At 41.1% G+C, this 19003-nt stretch overlaps 1 protein-coding gene and 1 pseudogene across 13 annotated transcripts in view; both read right to left on the bottom strand.

Annotated features, from left to right (window-relative positions):
- CASK (calcium/calmodulin dependent serine protein kinase) overlaps nt 1–18653 on the bottom strand; it is a 343515-nt gene extending 324862 nt beyond the window's left edge. For 4 of the 13 annotated variants that reach the window (XM_078064622.1, XM_078064628.1, XM_078064625.1 and 1 more), the window contains exon 1: nt 17969–18652. In XM_078064622.1, coding sequence (XP_077920748.1) covers nt 17969–18027 — 59 coding nt within the window. In that variant the 5' untranslated portion in view covers nt 18028–18652. Of the gene's footprint in view, nt 1–17968 lie in introns of all 13 variants that reach the window. The other 9 variants (XM_078064629.1, XM_078064633.1, XM_078064624.1 and 6 more) reach the window with 4 other exon arrangements.
- Nucleotides 14407–14502, bottom strand: LOC144380649 (U6 spliceosomal RNA; annotated as a pseudogene).
- Nucleotides 18654–19003: the final 350 nt, after the last annotated feature.

The raw sequence follows: 19003 nt of genomic DNA, 5'->3' as shown, positions 1-19003 counted from the left end.
ATCCACTTTGTAGCCACTAGCAACATGGAGCTACTGAGCACTTGAAATGTGGCTGGTGCAACGAAGGAATGGAAGCTTTAAAAAGAACATGTTCATTGAGATGTCATTCACATACCATCAAGTTCACGCTTTTAAAGTATACAATTCAGTGTTTTTAGTAATATTCACGAACAGGTGTCTCAGTCAGTAAGCACTATCTAATTCCAGAACTTTTAAATAATCTCAGAAAGAAAACCCATACCCTTAGCAATTACGCCCCACCCTCCCCCTCCCCCAGCCCCTGGCAACCACTGATCTAGCTTCTGTCTCAAGAGATTTGCCTATTCTGGACATTTCATATAAATGTGGTCTTTTGTGTCTGGCTTCTTTCACTTAGCATGACGTTTTTGAGGTTCATCCTTGTGGAAGTGGGTACCAGTACCTCATTTCTTTCCTGGCCGAGTAATATTCCACTGCACATGACTACCCCATTTTGTTTATCCGTTTATCAGAAAATGGGCATTTCAATTGTTTCCACATTTTGGCTACTGTGAATAATGCTGCTATGAACACTGATGTACAAGTTTTTGTGTGAACATATGTTTTCAGTTCTCCTGGGTATATATCTAGGAGGAGAATTGCTGGGTTGTATGGAAACTCTAACTTTTTGAGGAACTGCAAGAGTGTTTTACACAGTGCTTGCACCACATTACATTCCCACCAGCAACGCACAGAGAGATCCAATTTCCCCACATCCTTGCTAGCATTTGTTATTACCCGTCTTTTCAATTATAGCCATCCTAGTGTGTGTGAAGTGGTATCTCACTGTGGTTTTGATTTCTACTTCCCTAACAACTAATGATGTTGACAACCTTTTCATGTGTTTATTGGCCATTTATAAATCTTTGGGAAAATAGTCAATGGATTTTAAATTTTATTTAATTTTAATTAAATAGCCACATCTGGCTAGTGGCTACAGTATTAGGCAGATGATGGGATTTGATTTAGCAGCTGGTCGCTTAACTTTGTTCAAGGTCAGGTGGGGCTGGCTAGGTGACTGAAGGTCAATCCCAGCTTCATGACATCCCCAGATGGAACCAGGGAAAAGGAAGGAGAGGGGAAAGGGAGAGGGAAAGGGGAAAGGGAAACTGGTGCAACACTTGGAAGGAGGAGGCACTTGGCACACAGCCTGGCACTTAGGAAGCTCTCAAAACTCACTGTTGATGACGGAAGCAACTGGTGTTTATGAGCACTTCAAAGGGCTAGGAACTGTGCTTTATACCCACTGTCTCACTTAATCCTTATAACAATCCCATCAGGTAGATTCTACTGTCTCCATTTTACAAATGAGGAAGCAGTTTTGTACAGATCAGGTAAGCCTTAGGAACTTTTCTCCATCTAGTTTAATTATGGCAATGATCTTCTAGATCTCAACCAGGGAAGCTAAGTGTTATTCAGGATTCCACCCTTATGCTCAGCACCTATGTACAATTCTGTATCTACTAACCTATCTCCGAGGGACAGTCTGAGAATTAGATGGTTTTTGAAGCAGCAAAATATTAGCACTAAATGAAAATATAAATTCCTGACTGTGCATTCTGGGCCAAATTTTATCTTTTCCAATGTGTTCAGCTACTTTCTCCTCTTTGAATTGGTTCAACAACTATGTAACACTGACTATGTTACTATGGACAGCCAGGTGCTGTCCTAGGTGTAGAGATACAGCAATGACTATGACAGCCATGCATCCTGACTTAATGAAGCTTAAAATATATATTAAATATATGGTTTTAAAAATACACAAGCTCCAGTAAGTTTATGTCACATGGAGGCCTTGCTGCAGTGTCTACTTCATAATGAACCTTATCCCAGCGGCGTAAGTACCCTTAAATGACACTCTCTGCCTACTAAGAAATTCTGAGTCTGAACATTATAACCTTTAAAATGGCTCAAAATCCATGCATTTGGCAGAACTCATCTATAAGAGTTGCTTCTAGGGAAGTAGCACCCAGCTCTCAAGCACGGCCAGCTGCCAAGGAACAAAGGGATTAAAGCTTACCTCCAGCTCCACAGGGCTGTCCCAGACTCCTGTGCGCACAAGGGGAGGCCAACACAGCACGAATCACCAGAGCATTTCTCTTGCCTAGAGCATGGCGTGATTTCCCAAGCTTTCATCACCACCCACCTCTGACCCCTGTTTTCAGGTAGATAAAACAGAAATGATGAGGTTGTTCAGATGATTCGTGTGGGTGGCTATTGTGCTGACTGGGACAATAAGGCTGCAGAATACTGCTCTCTTTTAAAAAGTTCACATTTTATTCTTTGGTATAAATAACAATTTAATTTTTGAAACACTCCATGTCCACACTGTATTGTACAAAACAGTAAAGCTCAAATTCTCCTGTAGGTGGGGTGCTTTTGGCAATAGACCTAAATAACCACACTGAGGACTGGCCTTTGCCTGACCCTCTCTCATTGTACCTCGCCTCTGGGATGAGTAAGCAGGGCAAAAGGTATGAATTAAGTTGATTGGGAAAGCCTAAATGAAAGGTCTCACTCAACCATTTCCAGTTTCAAGCTCACTATCTCCTGTGTCTTACCCGATCAAAGTATTCAACCCGAATATACTGAAAGAAATCATGGACCAAACAAACTCACCAGTGATACAGCTCAGGATCATGTGGCCAAGTCATGTTCCTTAACTTAAAACCACCATGGAATCACAGATGCAAAAGCAATACTTTTGCGTGCTTTTGCTACTGGAGCCAATGGAGACGGTGAGAAGGCTTTTCAAAAGCTATTACACTTCCTTCAGTGGAGTAAGTAGAGTGAAAGATTCCAAGTGCATCAATAAGAACAAAATTAAAATTCAATTCTTGTATTTTATGACGCTGGCCACCAATCACCTTAAAGGCAGAGAGCAAGAACAAAAGAAGATGATATTCCAACTAAGGATAGAAATAGCCATCCTCGGTTATGGGAAGGCTAATGGAAACTTGTCTGGTAAACATTCTAGGATTACCCACAATATTCAGTATTTATGTGCTCACAAACATCCTTGTGAAGTACAAGTGACTATAGCACTCCAGGCCAAGGATAAAACATTTCCACATAGGATGGCACTATTTCCATGGCTCAGAGTACACCAAATGGCTCCCATGAATTCCTAAACTCAGCAGCCGTAAGGTGGGCTTTCTCTTGACGAAGTAAAAAGGCAGTAAGACCTGGGCGAAATGAAGACTATAAAAGATAATTGTTAGGCTATACCAGAGCGCAAGAAGAACCAAGAACATGCCAGTACAGAATCAGTGAGGAAATGTCACAGAAATGTTAAACAGGCTACCGGCGTTAACAAACATAGAAGGAAAGGACACAGTTGTGTATTTTCATTCACAGGTCTCTAGTCACTGAGTTATAGTTTGACATCAGAGAGAAGAATGGGTTTATATAAATAAGAGGGTCAGGGTGTAAAGGCAACAAAAAATTAGGTGTTAACCTATTGATTTCAGATATCTGCAGTTCAGTATAACGGGCAAGAAAACAGTCCCAAGGCTTCAACTCAAGCAAGGATCAGCAAACTTTTTGTGTGAAGGGCCAGAAAGTAAATATTTTTGGTTTGGCGGGCCATGTGGTCTCTGCTGCAACTACTCACCTCTGCCCTTACATGTCGTGTGAAAACAGCTACAGACAATATTTAAATGAGTGGGCATGGCTGTATTCCCAAAAAACTTTATTTATAAAAACAGACAGTGGGCCAATTTGGCCAATGGGCCAAAGTTTACTAAACCCTGATCTAGAGTTCCAAATCAGTGGTTCTCTAACATTAATGTACCTCAGGATCCCTTGGAGGACTGTTAAAAGAGAGATTGCTAGGCTCCACCCCGTTGCTTCTGATCTGTAAGGCTGGGCTGGGGCCTGAGAATCCCCATTTCTAACAAGTTCCCAGGTGACACTGCCGCGCCTGCTCAGAATGAGGTCCACACTTTGAGAGCCCCTGCTCTAGACCTTACTACTAAACAAGAAGTTCAATATTTTACGTAACTGCCACAGTTCGCATCTGACTAGCCACAGAAATTTGTTACTTGTAGTTAAGTTCCAAACTTCAAAGCTCAAATACAATTAAATAATTCAAAGAGAAGCAAGGGGAAACATACTAGCCAGGATTTTTTTTCTTCAGTGTAAACACTGTCCCACCAGTAAAATACACATAATTCATCCTCAAATCTCTTTATTCAACATTTTCACGTAGCATGTTCTAAGTCCTATAAAGAGCTGAGAAATGTTAAGCTCTAGAAATCAAACAAAATACAACCAGTATTAAAGACAAAGGTAAATGATTCTTGCAAAATCAAAAAGAAAATTCAACGCAGCCCATTTCTAAGAAGTGCTTCATCTCAATAAAATCAAAATAATAATATATGTAAGATAGCTTAAGACTTTTGAAGAATTGTGTCATTTTATCGTAAGAATCTAATGAGATAGATAATACAGCCTTTACTATCCTTCTTTTACAAGACGAAGAAACTGAGGAAAACAAACTAAGTGGTGATCTGTCACGATTACTTTAAAAAAAATCCTTAAAATACTATTTTTCCTGGTAAATTTTAAGCTGCATTTATCAAATCCAACTTTTACATGTCTTTTCAGGACTATGTCTATGAATGTGTCTTCATGGGGAAAGACATCATTCTAATAACATCTTCAAGTCCATATTCACATTCATGGGCCTAATTCTGAAGCCACTCCTGCAAGTCTAACCAAGAAGCCTGAACTTTAATCAGATGGCAATTTAAAGCACACTTGACCTGTAGTGTAAGTGGGTCATAGATTATGGAAGTATGATGATCCCTTCCAGCAGTACAATAGAAACACTCGGCAATGGGAGAAATACTATTAATGAAGATAATCCAAAAAGTAGAGCAGCAAGCCTAGAATCTCCCTCTCCAGATACCCATGCTCTTTCTGCAATGATGATAATGAAAATGTATTCATTTGAATAGGTATTTACACAGGTCAGTTTCACATCCATTATAAGAGGTAAATGTTTGAAAAAAAGAAGGAAGGAAAGAAAGAAGCAAAACCCACAATGCATATGGTCAGTAGAGGTTTTTTCCATTCCTATTAGCATGCTTTTAAAAGTATTATATAAGTTGATTATAATGTGAGATAATTACATTCTCACTCTAACCTGTGATCTGAATACTCCAGTAACATTTTTTTTTAATTTATATGAAACATAATTAAAGAAAGCCCTCAGTGAAAACACCTTCTTGTTTGTTTTACAAGTATCTAATTATTTTACAAGTGACTAAATTAAAGAAGAAGATATTCATTAAAAAGGTCATTTCAAATTCAATGCCATTTATTACTGCTGGGACAAACAGTTAAGATGATATTAAACCTAAGAAGACTAGTAAATATTCTATATAAATAAAAGTAGACCATTCTGTTTTTGAGATAATGGCTCAGATGGAAGTCAACAAAAACTTCAAACCTAAATAATGCAATATTAATCATACTGTTCATGGATTACAACAGGAAAGGTTGCCTTCTACTGTCCTCTGAAGCCAACCTAGAGAAGTATTTTCATCAAAGTAAGTGGTCTAAATAGATTCCAACGTGATCATTCTTCCGCCTGACAATGTAATGTGGCCCTAGTGGATGAAATGCTGCTCTGTAAATGTAGGGAATTTAGAGTCAGTGCCCAACTGTGTCAGAGACTGCCAACTTTAGGATCTTCTTACCTCATTTTGCTCACTGTTAAAATGTGGACACTGTTGCCATAATAAAATTTGGGGAAGTTACATAAAAGAACATTATAATATTCACAAATCCTGCATATGGCTATTTCCTAAATATATATTCTTGGATTTTCGTTGTCTCGTTTCTGAAATTTCACATTATGAACAATTAATTCATCTGTCAAATGCCCAAATGTGAAGACAAAAGCTGTGATACAAAATTCCCTCTTTTAACATAGTCTTTGGAGCTTTTCACAATGCTGCAAAATTATAATCTAGAACAGTCTTGCAAACAAATTACAAAAAGCTCTAAGTTTAACACTATCTTTCCTACGTACATAACAGGCAGTGACAGGGTTTTTTTAAGCCACAAAGCACTCTAAGTAGTGTAGGTCTACTACCACAAAATATATTGAGTAAAATGGATTTCAAACACAAAATAGAACCTGAAGAAGTTTTGTTTACATCACACACACACACACACATACACACACACACACACACACACACACACACACACACACATGAACCCTAATCCCAAACAGGGACTCTATCAGGGGCTCTTTGAGAAGTCCTAAAATATACAGAGACGGCAGCACATCATAACTCTCCAATTAGGGATGGAGATAAATCTCCAGCTAAAGCTAGTGATTTTCCCCCAACTTTATTAAAGCTAGTATTTTAAATAATCTTTCATATCTGAAAATTTCTAGTACATTCTCAACTCGATTTTCATCCACTCTCTAGGCAATAAGCAAGCATGAAGGAAATCATTTTTTTTTTTTTTTAGGAACTCCACATTTATATTGCTTCTGGTGAGACAATCTTAAAAGAATTTTAATGGGTTTCTTCCCTTTAACCTAGGATTGAAAAAAGAATCCAAAAGCAGTAAAAAAAAAAAAAATAATAAAAATACATTTAAAACCCACAAAAACTAAATGTATAGCATTTCCCCATGTAACAGTGAAAACAGTTCAGTGAACCAGCCTCAGTGTCTTTACGTTTTTCAGAAACAACCTACTCATTATGGGGCTACTCAGACCACTTGAAGAATATCCCAACCTTGATGGTAAACAATAGGAACTGGACAGTAAGCTCCAGTTTCATTTTTAATCTACAACAGGAACAGCAAATTACAGCCTGAGAGCTAAATCTAACCACCTATTTTTGTAGATAAAGTTTTATTGGAACACAGCCACACTCATTTGTTTTCATATGGCTGTCTTCACGCTACAATGGTAGAGTTGAGTAGCTGTGACAGATGCTGTATGGCTCACAAAGCCTAAAATATTTACTATCTGGTAGTTTACAGATAGTTTGCCAACCCTTGGTATACAATATCTAAAACTGATGAAAATCAGTATAAACAGGTCCATGAGATAAAAGGTTAACTAAGAACTCATACAATTTACTTTTATTTATATTACAGTGTATTGAACAGACTCTACAGGCAAACTCTGATACTACTTACCTGATTAAAAAGCATTCTAACCCTCATACACTGTTGGTGGGAATGTAAAATGGCATGACAGCTTTGGGAAATAGTCTGGCAGTTCCTCAAAATGTTAAACACAGAGTTACCATTTGACCCAGCAATTCTACTCCTACGTATATACCCAAGAGAAATAAGAATATATGTCCACACAAAAACTTGTAGGTCAATGTCCATAGCAGGATTATTTATGATAGCCAAAGGAGAAAACCACCCAAATGGCCCATCAACTGATGAATGGATCAGCAAAATGTGGTATATCCACACAACGTAATATTACTGGGCTTTAAAGATGAAGTACCAATACATCTACAACTTGGATAAACTTTGAAAACATTACGCTCAGACAAAGAAGCAGTCACATATGGTATGATTCCATTTATATGCAATGTCCAGAACAGACACATCTGTAGAGATAGAAGGTAGATCGGTTGTTACTTAGGGTTAGGGAAAGATGGGGTTGAGAGCTAACATATACAGGGTTTCTTTTTGGGGTGATGAAAATGTTTGGAAATTTCTTGTGGTGACAGTTGCACAACTCTGTGAATATACTAAATCCCACTGAATTGTACACTTTACATTGGTGAATTTTATGGTATGTGAATCACATCTCAATAAAGTTGTTACCAAAAAAATGCATTCTATTAACCTGCTGAAACATCTAAAATCAGAATGTTAGAGTCTTATATTTAGGACTAGCTCTGAAAAGACAACCTCTGTTCATACTAAATGACAAGCAGTAAAACAGTACTGAAGAGCAGGCACCTGGATGGGTCATATATAACCAGGTATGAATCCCCATGCTGCCTCTTATTATTACTGACACTTTGCCCAGGGCAAGTGACTGATCTTCTTGCTCAGCTTCCTCATCGGTTAAAGGGGAGAGGGTGATTGCCTCAAAGGGAAGGCTGGTGGCCAAGGTTAAATTAGAAAAATATAAACAATTTAACACTGTGTCCAGCATATGATGAACACTCAAGCTATAGAATTTGAGAACAAAAAGAAGAGAAAAAAATTCCTAACGTTATCCCTAAAAACTTTAATTTTATGCTTATTGTTTGAATTTCTTATATATGTAATCTGTGTCACTAAACTAAAATAGGAGCTGTGAACCCAAAATTGCTCTAAAAAATAAGATTCGTTATTTTAAAAAATAGGATAAATATTTTTTAAGCTTCATTAAGATTTCATTTTCCCGACCTGTATTCCTCTACTCTGTTTTCTAAATGAGGAAACAGGCATAAAAAGATGACATGAGTTACCCAAGAAGACGACTAACAAATGATTCAAGCCTGACCTCCTCTGTAAAGATTTCCCCAACTTCCTTTTACGACTAGGAGGTCACAGTCTCTGGATTGCTCACTTAACACTCCTTCAACAACAACTGAGTACTTACTGTGTGTCAGTTACCAAGTTACGCGGAGGATACTAGGTGAACAAGGCAGATGCAACCCTGGCTTTAACAGGACTGAATGTCTAGTTATATTAGATTTAAACAATTTGTCAACTTCTCCCATTGACAGAGAGCTCCTTGAGGCCAGAGAACTCAAGTATTTGGTGAATAACGGGGCGCCTGGCTGGCTCAGTCAGTGGAGCACTCGACACTTGATCTCAGGGTCGTGAGTTTGAGCCCAATGATGGGGGTAGAGTTCACTTAAAAATACATTAAAAATATTTTAAAAAATGATAATGGCAATTAAAATAACAACAACTACCTTTAGTCATTTTACACAGATCATGTTATTTAATCCTCACAACAATCCTGCAAGGCATATACTATCATCCTCATTTTACAGATAAAGAAACTGAGACTCAGAGAGGTTAACTAACTTGGCCAGGGCCACACAGCTAGAAATGAACGCATAAATGAACAAATGAAGAAACTGTTAGCACCACTAACAATTTTACCCACGTGATAGGAAAGAATGTTCATTTCACCATATTATTTATGTAATAGAGCCTGTGTTTAGCACTGAGAAAGTGCACATTTGGAAATTGTTGAAACTTATCTACATAGCTGCCAAAAGTAATTTGAGTATCTCAGAGACATTCTAGAAATAAAAAATACTTATGCTGCACTTTACAATCACTAATCCATGCAAATAGCTTGTGAAGTGGCTATCATTCTTTCTATAAATAAGAAGAAAGTGGCCACACTGTGCCCAAAGGCTACCAGATCACATCTTAGGGGGCTGCCTCACAAACTACAAAACAATGTCGATCCATATGTTTGGGGGAAAGTACATACCAAGGGTAAGCAGAAAGGCTGAAAATCTATGACGTTTCCTAAAAACACAAATTAGATTCCATAAAATAGCAGTGGTATAATGGTAATCTGCCCATCTTAGCAGGGCTAGAGACCTCGTAATTGCATTAATAACATCAAGAGTATTTTAATAAAACATTAGAATCTGCATATAGCTAGGCAGTTATATTTCCATCTTAGATTTAAATATATCAAGATACTCTAAACTCGGGGTTACAATTAAAAGCCTGAAATACAGACTCGACATAGCAGAGTTTGGATATTATTAAACTACACTGAGAGAGAGAGAACACAGTCACCATTCCAAACTGTAAATGATTCAAATATTCAAAACAATGGTAACAAAGCAAAAAAAAAAATGTGTATTAAAAGAAATAAGAAAGACTTGGCGCCTGGGTGGCTCAGTCGTTAAGTGTCTGCCTTCAGCTCAGGTCATGATCCCAGGGTTCTGGGGTCGAACCCTGCATCGGGCTCCCTGCTCTGCGGGAAGCCTGCTTTTCCCTCTCCCACTCCCCCAGCCTGTGTTCCCTCTCTCGCTGTGTCTCTCTCTGTCAAATAAATAAACAAAATCTTTAAAAAAAAAAAAGAAATAAGAAAGACTGGAAAAAATAATGTGCAACAGCTCAGTGATAGAACACGGATGCTAAAATGAAATAATGTGCACTTACATACCAAAAAATTGGCTTAAGTACAATAAAGTAATCATTTCTTATTGTGAATGGGTGTGCACAACTACAAAAAGCCAATGAACAAAGTTAGTTGGAGAGTAGGGGGGTAGAGGGACATTAACTACACTCATCCAAAGGGGACCCAAAACCTTGAGACAAGGAAGGATGCAGTTCCCTGTGGGGAAGGGATTTAAGAAAATAAGAATGGTTTGACTAATATCAAGAACTTAAAGTAAATGTAAATGTAAAATTTACCATGTCATTTCATTAAAGGCTCCCATTTAATTGAAAGTTATGCACCAAGCTGAGGAATGAAAAACACCTAATCTTAGGAAAACCAAATGGTTTTACCTAAAAGCCAGCCATCAGAATCTACAAAACACAATTATAATGAAAAAGAAATCAGCTCCTTTTTTTTTCACCCTAAATATGCTGTTGAGATGGATTCACAGAGAAATACTGCATTGCCAACATGCACAGAACCTTGCTTTTCAGTCACACCATGAATTGATATTTAACATTATATTCATTTTGATAGATGTTTTAAATTGCCTCTCTGCTATAAACAAGCTTTTTTTTTGATTGTCCATCACAGTGTGTTGGCATTTTACATTATTGATCCTCCCCACTTTAAAACTTCTGTGACATCCAGCTATCCTGACTTTTCTAGCTCAGTGCATTACACAGCAAACCACAGCTCTCCAGCTTGGTCACCTGTCAAGAACTCATTCACTCAGTTTTACTTCCCAAACCTTCACTGTCATTCCAGACCTCTCACCCGAACTCCAGTTCAGCATTTTCAGTGATGTCTACTTACAAATGGCTTGCACTCAACTCAAAGCTACAATAACCAATCCATACCATGGAATACTGGGCAGCGGTTTAAGAGGAGACAGAGTTCGACAGAGACATAGATGCATATGGAAAGGTCATCAGAGACAGTGTTTTCCAATGAAAAATTAATATTTCAGCATAGTGTACAAATATGATCCCATTCTGTTTTTTAAACAAAGACCTTCCAGAAATATGCACAAGACCTGGACAATGGTTACCTCTGGAGAATGGGGTCATGGATGGTGGGAGAATGGAGAGAGAGACGCATTTACCTCTGTACGGTCTAAATCTTAAAATTAATTTTATAATTTATTTTGTAAAGACTAGTCAATTTATAAAGAAAAAGTAATAGAAAATTATTAAATCTCAACATTGCAAATAGATATTAACTTCCTTTAAGCCAAACTAGCTTCAGACACGAAATCTTCCTGGTGTGGACGAAGGGAGACTCTCCCTATACTGACTCGGCTCTATGACCAGTCATACCAGAACACCATAATGGCCATGAGGGTAATTACATTGCACTCAGTTCAAAGAGGGGATACCAAGACACTGGGTGGCCCCAGGAGAGAAAGAAGAGAGCAGGTCCTGTCGCACCTTGAACCCTGTTGCATGAACTCAGAGCCAAATCTGGTGGTTTTAGAATCTGCACTGCCAGTTGCAACTAAAAAATAAAACCCAAAATGCGAGAGCTGCACACCCCATCAGCTCGTTGGCTGGGGTCAGGGACCTGCTCTGCAGCAGTAACTCAGTCACTTGCCTATTTAGGTGTGCAGTGCTGGCCGACAGCCTAGACGCTTACAACTCAGCAGCTGCAGTTCAGCACACGGTTTTCAGAGCCAGTGAGAACAACTGCAGGATTTTTAGCACAGGATATAGGAATAACCACCCCGTGGAAACCACCCCACCCCACTCTCAACAGACACCTATCTCTGACACCTCATTACTTCTGGTTTGGCAAGTTAGGAGTCATTAATCAACGATTCTGTTTGTTGGGGCAGGGGGATGGAAAGGAAAAACCTGGAGAGTAAAAGGCGTAGAGAAAGTTCCAAAACAAATTGTATTTTGGATGGATGGGCAAGATTCTCTATTTCCATTGCTAAAGAATGCAGAGACTTATCAGTTTGGCGACAAACGCGGATATCTCATTAATGAGAAAGACAAAAAGAAAAATGAAGTGGGTGAAACAATGAATAGTCGTATGGAACCTCTAATGAAGGGGTGAAAAATAGAACTAGAGTGTCGAACAATTAAAATTTGCTGTAAATAAGCTCTGAAAATGAAGGCATGGGCCTCACTTTAAAGAAACCCGATGTAGCATTTTTAACAACTGGAATCGGCAGCAGAATGCGGCATGAAATGAATGGACTTTGGAACCAGTTGCAATTCCATGTGATCTTGGGCAAGTTACCCCTCTCTGAATTGCAGTGTTTTCTGAAAAACAGGTATAATCAGAGGAGATAATATATGTAAAGTGCCTCACATTAGAAGGCATAAATGTCAATTGCCCTTATGAAGTAAGCATTAAGTGATAAAAAGATTTTTGTTTTTACCTTTAAACAATCTTATGTCAAAGTTCTTTTAAACAGTGCTTTTGGCAAATTTAAAATGTGAAAACGTTTACAAAAATGCAGTAATTCAAGAACAATCTCAAAAAGGAAGGCATACTTGCTTCTTTAATTTGTTGAGTGGAGCTACAGCTGGGGACGGTAAAAGAATTTTCAATTTAAAGGAAATATCCAGGAACACAATTTAAGGTGCATGAGAGGTAGTTTGTCAGGTGAAATGTTGCAGATTCAAGGGGGAAAACGGAGGAGGGCGAAGTGCACATGTCAAGGACATAGAAGCAGGTCACAGTCGTAGCACGCAAGGGAGTCACAGGAAGTCTTTATAAAGACAACGGGCCAACGACACTTCAGAAACTCCAAGTGCTAAGGCACTCTGTAGAGAGCAGGTATGAGGAAGACTCCAAGAAACCCGTGCACATGCAGAAAAGCTCAGTTCCCTCCAAATCGTCCCAGAAGCCAAACACCATCATCAGGAATCAACACTGCTTACCTACTCCCCAAAAGGCCCGCTGCGTGCAGGCACCCACACCATGTTTAACAGGTTTTTCTTCTGTGGAACTGCAGCTAATCCCCCTTGGCTTGAATCTTTCTGAGCCACCAACAGGCTAGTGGGTGACTGTGTTTCTTCTACCTTGCTACACGACTGTCACTCTGATCAAGCACTTCTTTCATGAAACATCTACACATTTCTGGTAAATTCCTGGTTCCTTCGGGCTCATACTTTTCCAGACACTAAAAACTGATTTACCTACAATGTCTAGATACAATTTCCAAGAAAGATGTTCCAACGTATTGTAATGTTCCCCTCTGTGGTACTGGAAATCCAAATCAGTGGGCCAACCAATATATGTGCAAGCCATGGTGTTTAGTAAAAAGAGTAAAGCTGAATTTTTCGTCATGTTAAATTACATATTTTACAAATGATTAATCCAGTGTTTACATAAAGGCTGCATTTAACTCAATTCTCTGGTAAACGGTGTTACCGGAATTGCAAGTGTGGACTTGAAGTATATAAGCAACATAACCACACTCTTTTAATAGAGTATATGTGCAAACACAATCCATACTGAACTGATAAATCTCTTAATATTAAATTAAGTCGTCGTAGTGGACAGCCATCATCAACTGTTAATTGAAGCAATCCTCGTTCCATGTTGTTCCAAACATCAGTCACTGTGTTAGCATCAGACGAGCGTCATAAATCAACGCGAATCTTAAAAGACCCAAGAAATCAAAGCCACACACAGGCTGAAACAAAATTCTGAACACCAGGGCTCAGAGACACAGCATAGAGGAGATAAAATCCCCGTTTTGGTCTCTTGGCTTCAATACCTCCCAAAAAGCATTTGTTCTACTTTTCAAAACCTGTAAGCCTCTGAAAAGCCAGTCCCAAAATATTACATACATCACCTAAGTTTTAAACCAATGAGTCAATCGTAGCTGCATATGAGAATCACTTAGAGAGCTTTCAAAAAATACCAGTGTCCAGGACCCACTCCCAGAGATTCTGATTTTATTGCTCTGACACAGGGCCCTGGCATTGATCTTTTTTAAAAGCTCCCCTGGTGATTCTAATATGTAGCCAGGTGGAGAGCCACTGCTTCAAACTAATACAGCCTTTTGGGACAATAATTGCTCTGAGGTTGATAAACATGCTTTTTGCCTTTTAATGAGATTTTATTAAAACTACTCAATTCATTCCATAGCTAATGAGCAACCGTTACATCGCAGGCCCTGTGTTAAGTAAGGGAGAAAGATATATATGTTCCCTGCCCTCAAGAAGCTCCCTATTCGCTAGGTAGAGAGACTCGTGAATAAGAAACTGTAATTAAATATGGTAAGTGCTCTCAAGGTACAAGCAAATTCAGCATGCCTCACAAACTTGCATGTCATCCTTGAGCAGGGGTCATGCTGCATCATTCCAAATTTAGTGTATGTCCTACCAAAGCAGGAAAGTCAGAAGTTACAGGTTACTAAGAATCCTAAATACCAGGGCAAATATGCAGCCCATACAAGGTGAAAACGGTGTGCCTTTTGCTATTTTCTTTCACAGAAACTCCTGTACCATGAAGGTAGGCATTTCTAAGCTTTAATTTGGATGAATCATCTTTAAAATTGCCTTCACGTAATATTACTGATTGTACACTTACCTCTAAAGCAAAAGATACAGTAAATGATCATGGCATAAAAATGAGCCAATTTCCTGCATTTGCATAAAATCTTTCTTTCCCACTAATTGCTACATTTGAGAGGATGAGAAGTTTTGGGACTAGGATAAGGTCCCATCATTGGCGATTTGTTTCAGTCACTTGAAAGATGTGACACAGGAAAATGTTATGGAAACAATGGGCATTCAAAGGAGCTTTTGTAAGATTTTCAAAAATAAGAAACACGGGGAAAGAGTTTATTTATTTTTTTTTAAAGAAATGGCATCCTCCCAATATTCCTAATGAATCAGGCTCATGATTCCCTCGCAGACACTGGATGAGTGAGTGAGTCCATAAGCAGTGAGGTAGGGGAGTGAGTGGGTGGTCAATTGATCTTGAAAATTGAAATCCGTTTTAAAGTACCTCAGTGGAAATTTAAGCCTATTAACACCTAAGGGTCAAAAACAATTTGTGATACTAATTTGGTATACAAGAAAATCACAATTCTAGAGAACTTGGATAGAAATCAACAAAAAGGTTTCCAGTACAAGTGAACATCTTCAAGGCCTTTCTGTTTAAAGCTACAGTTGAACAAATGCTAAGTTAAAATGTATGCTGTCAAGGTCCCTGCAAGAAAATCTCAAGTGAATTTCAATTTCCAGATCAATATATGCTGAGACAATTTACCGGGGAAACCTTCAACCTTTACACAGGGTGAGGAACACTATCATTACATTCTTTACCACGAAGGCTACCTTGAATTCATTATTTCACGAAATGACACATTATAAATGGCACTGACCAAGTCAGATTTTGTAGGGTATGAATGAGATTTCAAGTTCACAATAGTTAAGGAAGCCATAGGGTACCCATCACCTCAGAATCAGCTTGCTCTCCCTCCTTATGCAGCTCTGAAGCAACAGAAAAGATGAATTTAGTTCTACCAGAGGTGTTTCCTGAAAACATTCAATCAATTACAAGCCAGCAGAACACTGTGCTAATGTGATGCTGACCACTTCGTTTTGATATCCAAAGAGATCATATCACTCTTTCAGACCTTAAGGAATCAGAACTGGTTACTAACATTGATCCAATGATGGCTATATTCCGTCATCACAATATAATTAACACTTTAATTTCACATTTTCCAATTATGACTTTGCTGGCTCATTTAAAGCAAATATAACTAAGACACAACAAGTATAATTCACCCACACACACGATCATTTGGGAGCTTTTGGGAAACCCTAATTTACCTTCACCGGGTGCTAAGAATGAAGAAACCAACCAAGGAGATTTTTTTTAAACACGTTTGTTTCTACAGAACAGTGCTATCCACATATGGTTGTGGAGCACTTGAAATGTGGCTAGTCCAACTGAGAAACTGAATTTCCAATTTTATTTAATTTTAATTAATCAAAATTTAAATTTAGAAAGAGATATCGATTAGGTTATTAGAAAACTTTTAGATACGTTTGGGAAAACTTGGGTGTGTGAATCTACTTTTGCAAATGCAAAGGTTATGAAACCCAAATACAGATCAAGTATTTCCGGTGAAAATTTAGCTTAGTGTCAGAATTGAGATGTGTTGTTAGTGTAAAATACACACTGGATTTCAAAGACTGAGTACAAAAAGAAAGGATGTAAAATACCTCAATAATTTCTGCACTGATTATGTGTTGAAATGCTAATAGTTTGGATCTAGTGTGTTAAATAAAATATTTTATTAAAATTGATTGCACCTATTTGCTTCTAATTTTTTTAATGTGGCCATTGCAAAATTTGCATATATAAAATTTGTGTATAGAAAAATTACACATATGTCTTGCATTATATATCTTTGGACAGCGCTGCTCTAGAGCACTTCCATAAGCACTTTACAGGGCACATTTGGATATCCTTCCTCTCCTAGACAGGCTGGTCATGTAACAATAGGGGCAAGGAGTAACATGTCCTTGTATCAATTGGGTCTGAGCAAAGTGTGTAGCAAGCTCTACCCATAATTTCACCAAGTGAGGCAACACGGTAATACCTCAGCACAGAAGGAAAAATACGAGTTATCAGCACTTAAACAAATTGAAATCCAGTACTGCAGACAACTTAAAAGGGATACAGCCAACTGCTCTAAGGTCTTGGTTTCATTTCCCAACTGCGGACCTTAAAATAGACAATAAAGCACGGCTTCCAAAAAGAGGTAAAATATTTCAATGGTAGCTACCTAGCGATCCTTAATAAAGAAGCAAAAATTGCTCTTAAATCTTATCTCCTCAACTTCTAAAGGCACAGAATACACGCCTAACTAGGAAATCAACTTGCGATCGCCAGCCTTTTCCCTCACAAGCAAATTAGCAGGATTGTGCACTTGGAATACTGTTTGACAAGAATGAAAAGGAAACTATTCAAAACAGATTTAAGGAATGGACAATTAGATGAGGAACTGCAGATTTAATTCTCAATCAGCACTGTGATTAATCTGATTCCCTGCTTTTCCCTAGTGTAATTTTACAACACAGATGAAAGGATGAGCATTTGGACTGTCAGTTCTATATTCTAGACCAGCCCGGTGACTCAAAGCAGACGGCTCTACCACACGAACCACCACCATCCCAACAACAGTCGAGGGAAGCCTCGAACACTGATTTAACAGTCATTGCATAACGAGGCATTAAAAATTCGGATACCCCCAACTCTTTCCACGCTGGTCTACACCAGGTGAGGAATTTGCTGAAACTGAACGCACCCCGTCTGAAAATGACCCCCTCCAATCCGTGCATGGGGTGAACACAAAGGCATCTATCTAATATCCTGCACAATAGACACACACCCCACAATTAAAAACCCTGGACGTTCTCTCTCTATCGCTCCATGCAAGCAAAGGAAAATGCAAGCTGCTCTTTTCGTTAATGGTCTGTGGTAGACGCAAGGTAACAATAACCCCAACTGTTCCCAGGAAGCAACTATAAAATCGGGTCTGCCACGTCCCTGTGCAACCGTCAGATAAAATGCAGACAGCGGATTTCGGCCGGCCCCACGCCTCGCGGGGTGGCTGACCTCGGCTCGGTGGCTTCCACGGATCGCTGAGAACCCCCCCGGACCCCCGCCCCGCAGGAGGTCCAGGTACACGTCTATAAATACGCCCGGGTGAGGAGGACGAGGGAGGCGGAGGGGAAGGGAGGGCAGGGGGCAGGCCCGGAGCGGGTGCCGGTGCGGGAGGACCCGGGCATCACTGAAATGCATTTTTCCACACTCCCGCTCCCTCGCGTGGGGACTCACTTGCCGATCACCTCGCAGAGCTCGTACACATCCTCGAACAGCACGTCGTCGTCGGCCATGGTCCGGAGGGGACAGCGGCCGCAGCGTGGAGGGCTCCGAAAACGGGGGTGGGGGCGCCAAAGAGCTCAGTGCCCGGCCCCTGGCTCGCCTCCTCCCCTCAGGACCCGCGAGCCCTCGGTGCTGAGGACGCCCGAGTGGGGCTGCGAGGCCCGGAGACTGCGGCGCTTTCCTCTGCGGGCGACCGCCCCGGCGCGGGCGGCGGGGCCGGGGCGCGGGAGCGAGGGCGGCCCGGGCCCGGCGCCGCCCGCCCGCCCGCTGCTCCTCGCGCTGCTCGGGCCGCGCTGCCCGGCGTGCGGATCCTCGGGGACGGCGCGGCGCCGCGCTCTCCTCTCGTCAGCCCGCGCGGGCCGCGAGGCCGCGACCGCTCCCTCCGCCGAGTCTGGCTCCGGCGCGGCGCGGGGCAGCTCAGGCTACAAGGGGGGCCGCGGCAGGACCATGGAGGGAGGATCGCCGCGGAGGGAGGTGGCGGCGGCAGATCGGCGCTGGGGACCAGGAGGCGGCGGCAGAGACGCTCCCTCCTCCTTCTCCTCCTCCCGCCGCCGCCGCCGCCGCCCGCCTGAGAGTGGGAGGGGGCTTCGCGGGACTGGCTGTCTGTGCGGGCGGGAGTCGCGGCCGCCGCCTTCAGCTCCTCCTCCTCCGCCCCAACCGCCGACGAGCTCGCGAGCCCCGCGCACCCGCCTCGCGCACACACGCCCTCCTCCCTCTACGGCCGCGCGGCTTCCAGAACCACAGGCCCCGCCCACTCCAGCCCGTCGGGAGGCGGTGGCCGAGGGACAGGGAACCTGGCGGAGCGGCGCATGCGCGCGCCGCGGGCCACGTCACGGCGAACGGGCGGGCGTCGGGGATCTAGAAGGGGTGGGGGGGCCGGCCAGAGGGGCGCGTGGGCCGCAGCTGCTTAGGTGGGAGCCGGTCGGGTCGTCCCCTCCGCGACCGAGCAGCGGAAGGGGCCCTGGGACAAAAGGTCCACGACCGAAC

The sequence above is a fragment of the Halichoerus grypus genome, chromosome X (assembly GCF_964656455.1).
Source record: "Halichoerus grypus chromosome X, mHalGry1.hap1.1, whole genome shotgun sequence".
Classification (NCBI taxonomy): Eukaryota; Metazoa; Chordata; class Mammalia; order Carnivora; family Phocidae; genus Halichoerus; species Halichoerus grypus.
The sequence above is the reverse complement of the archived record's forward strand: the minus strand, read 5'-3'. Positions and strand labels throughout refer to the sequence as shown.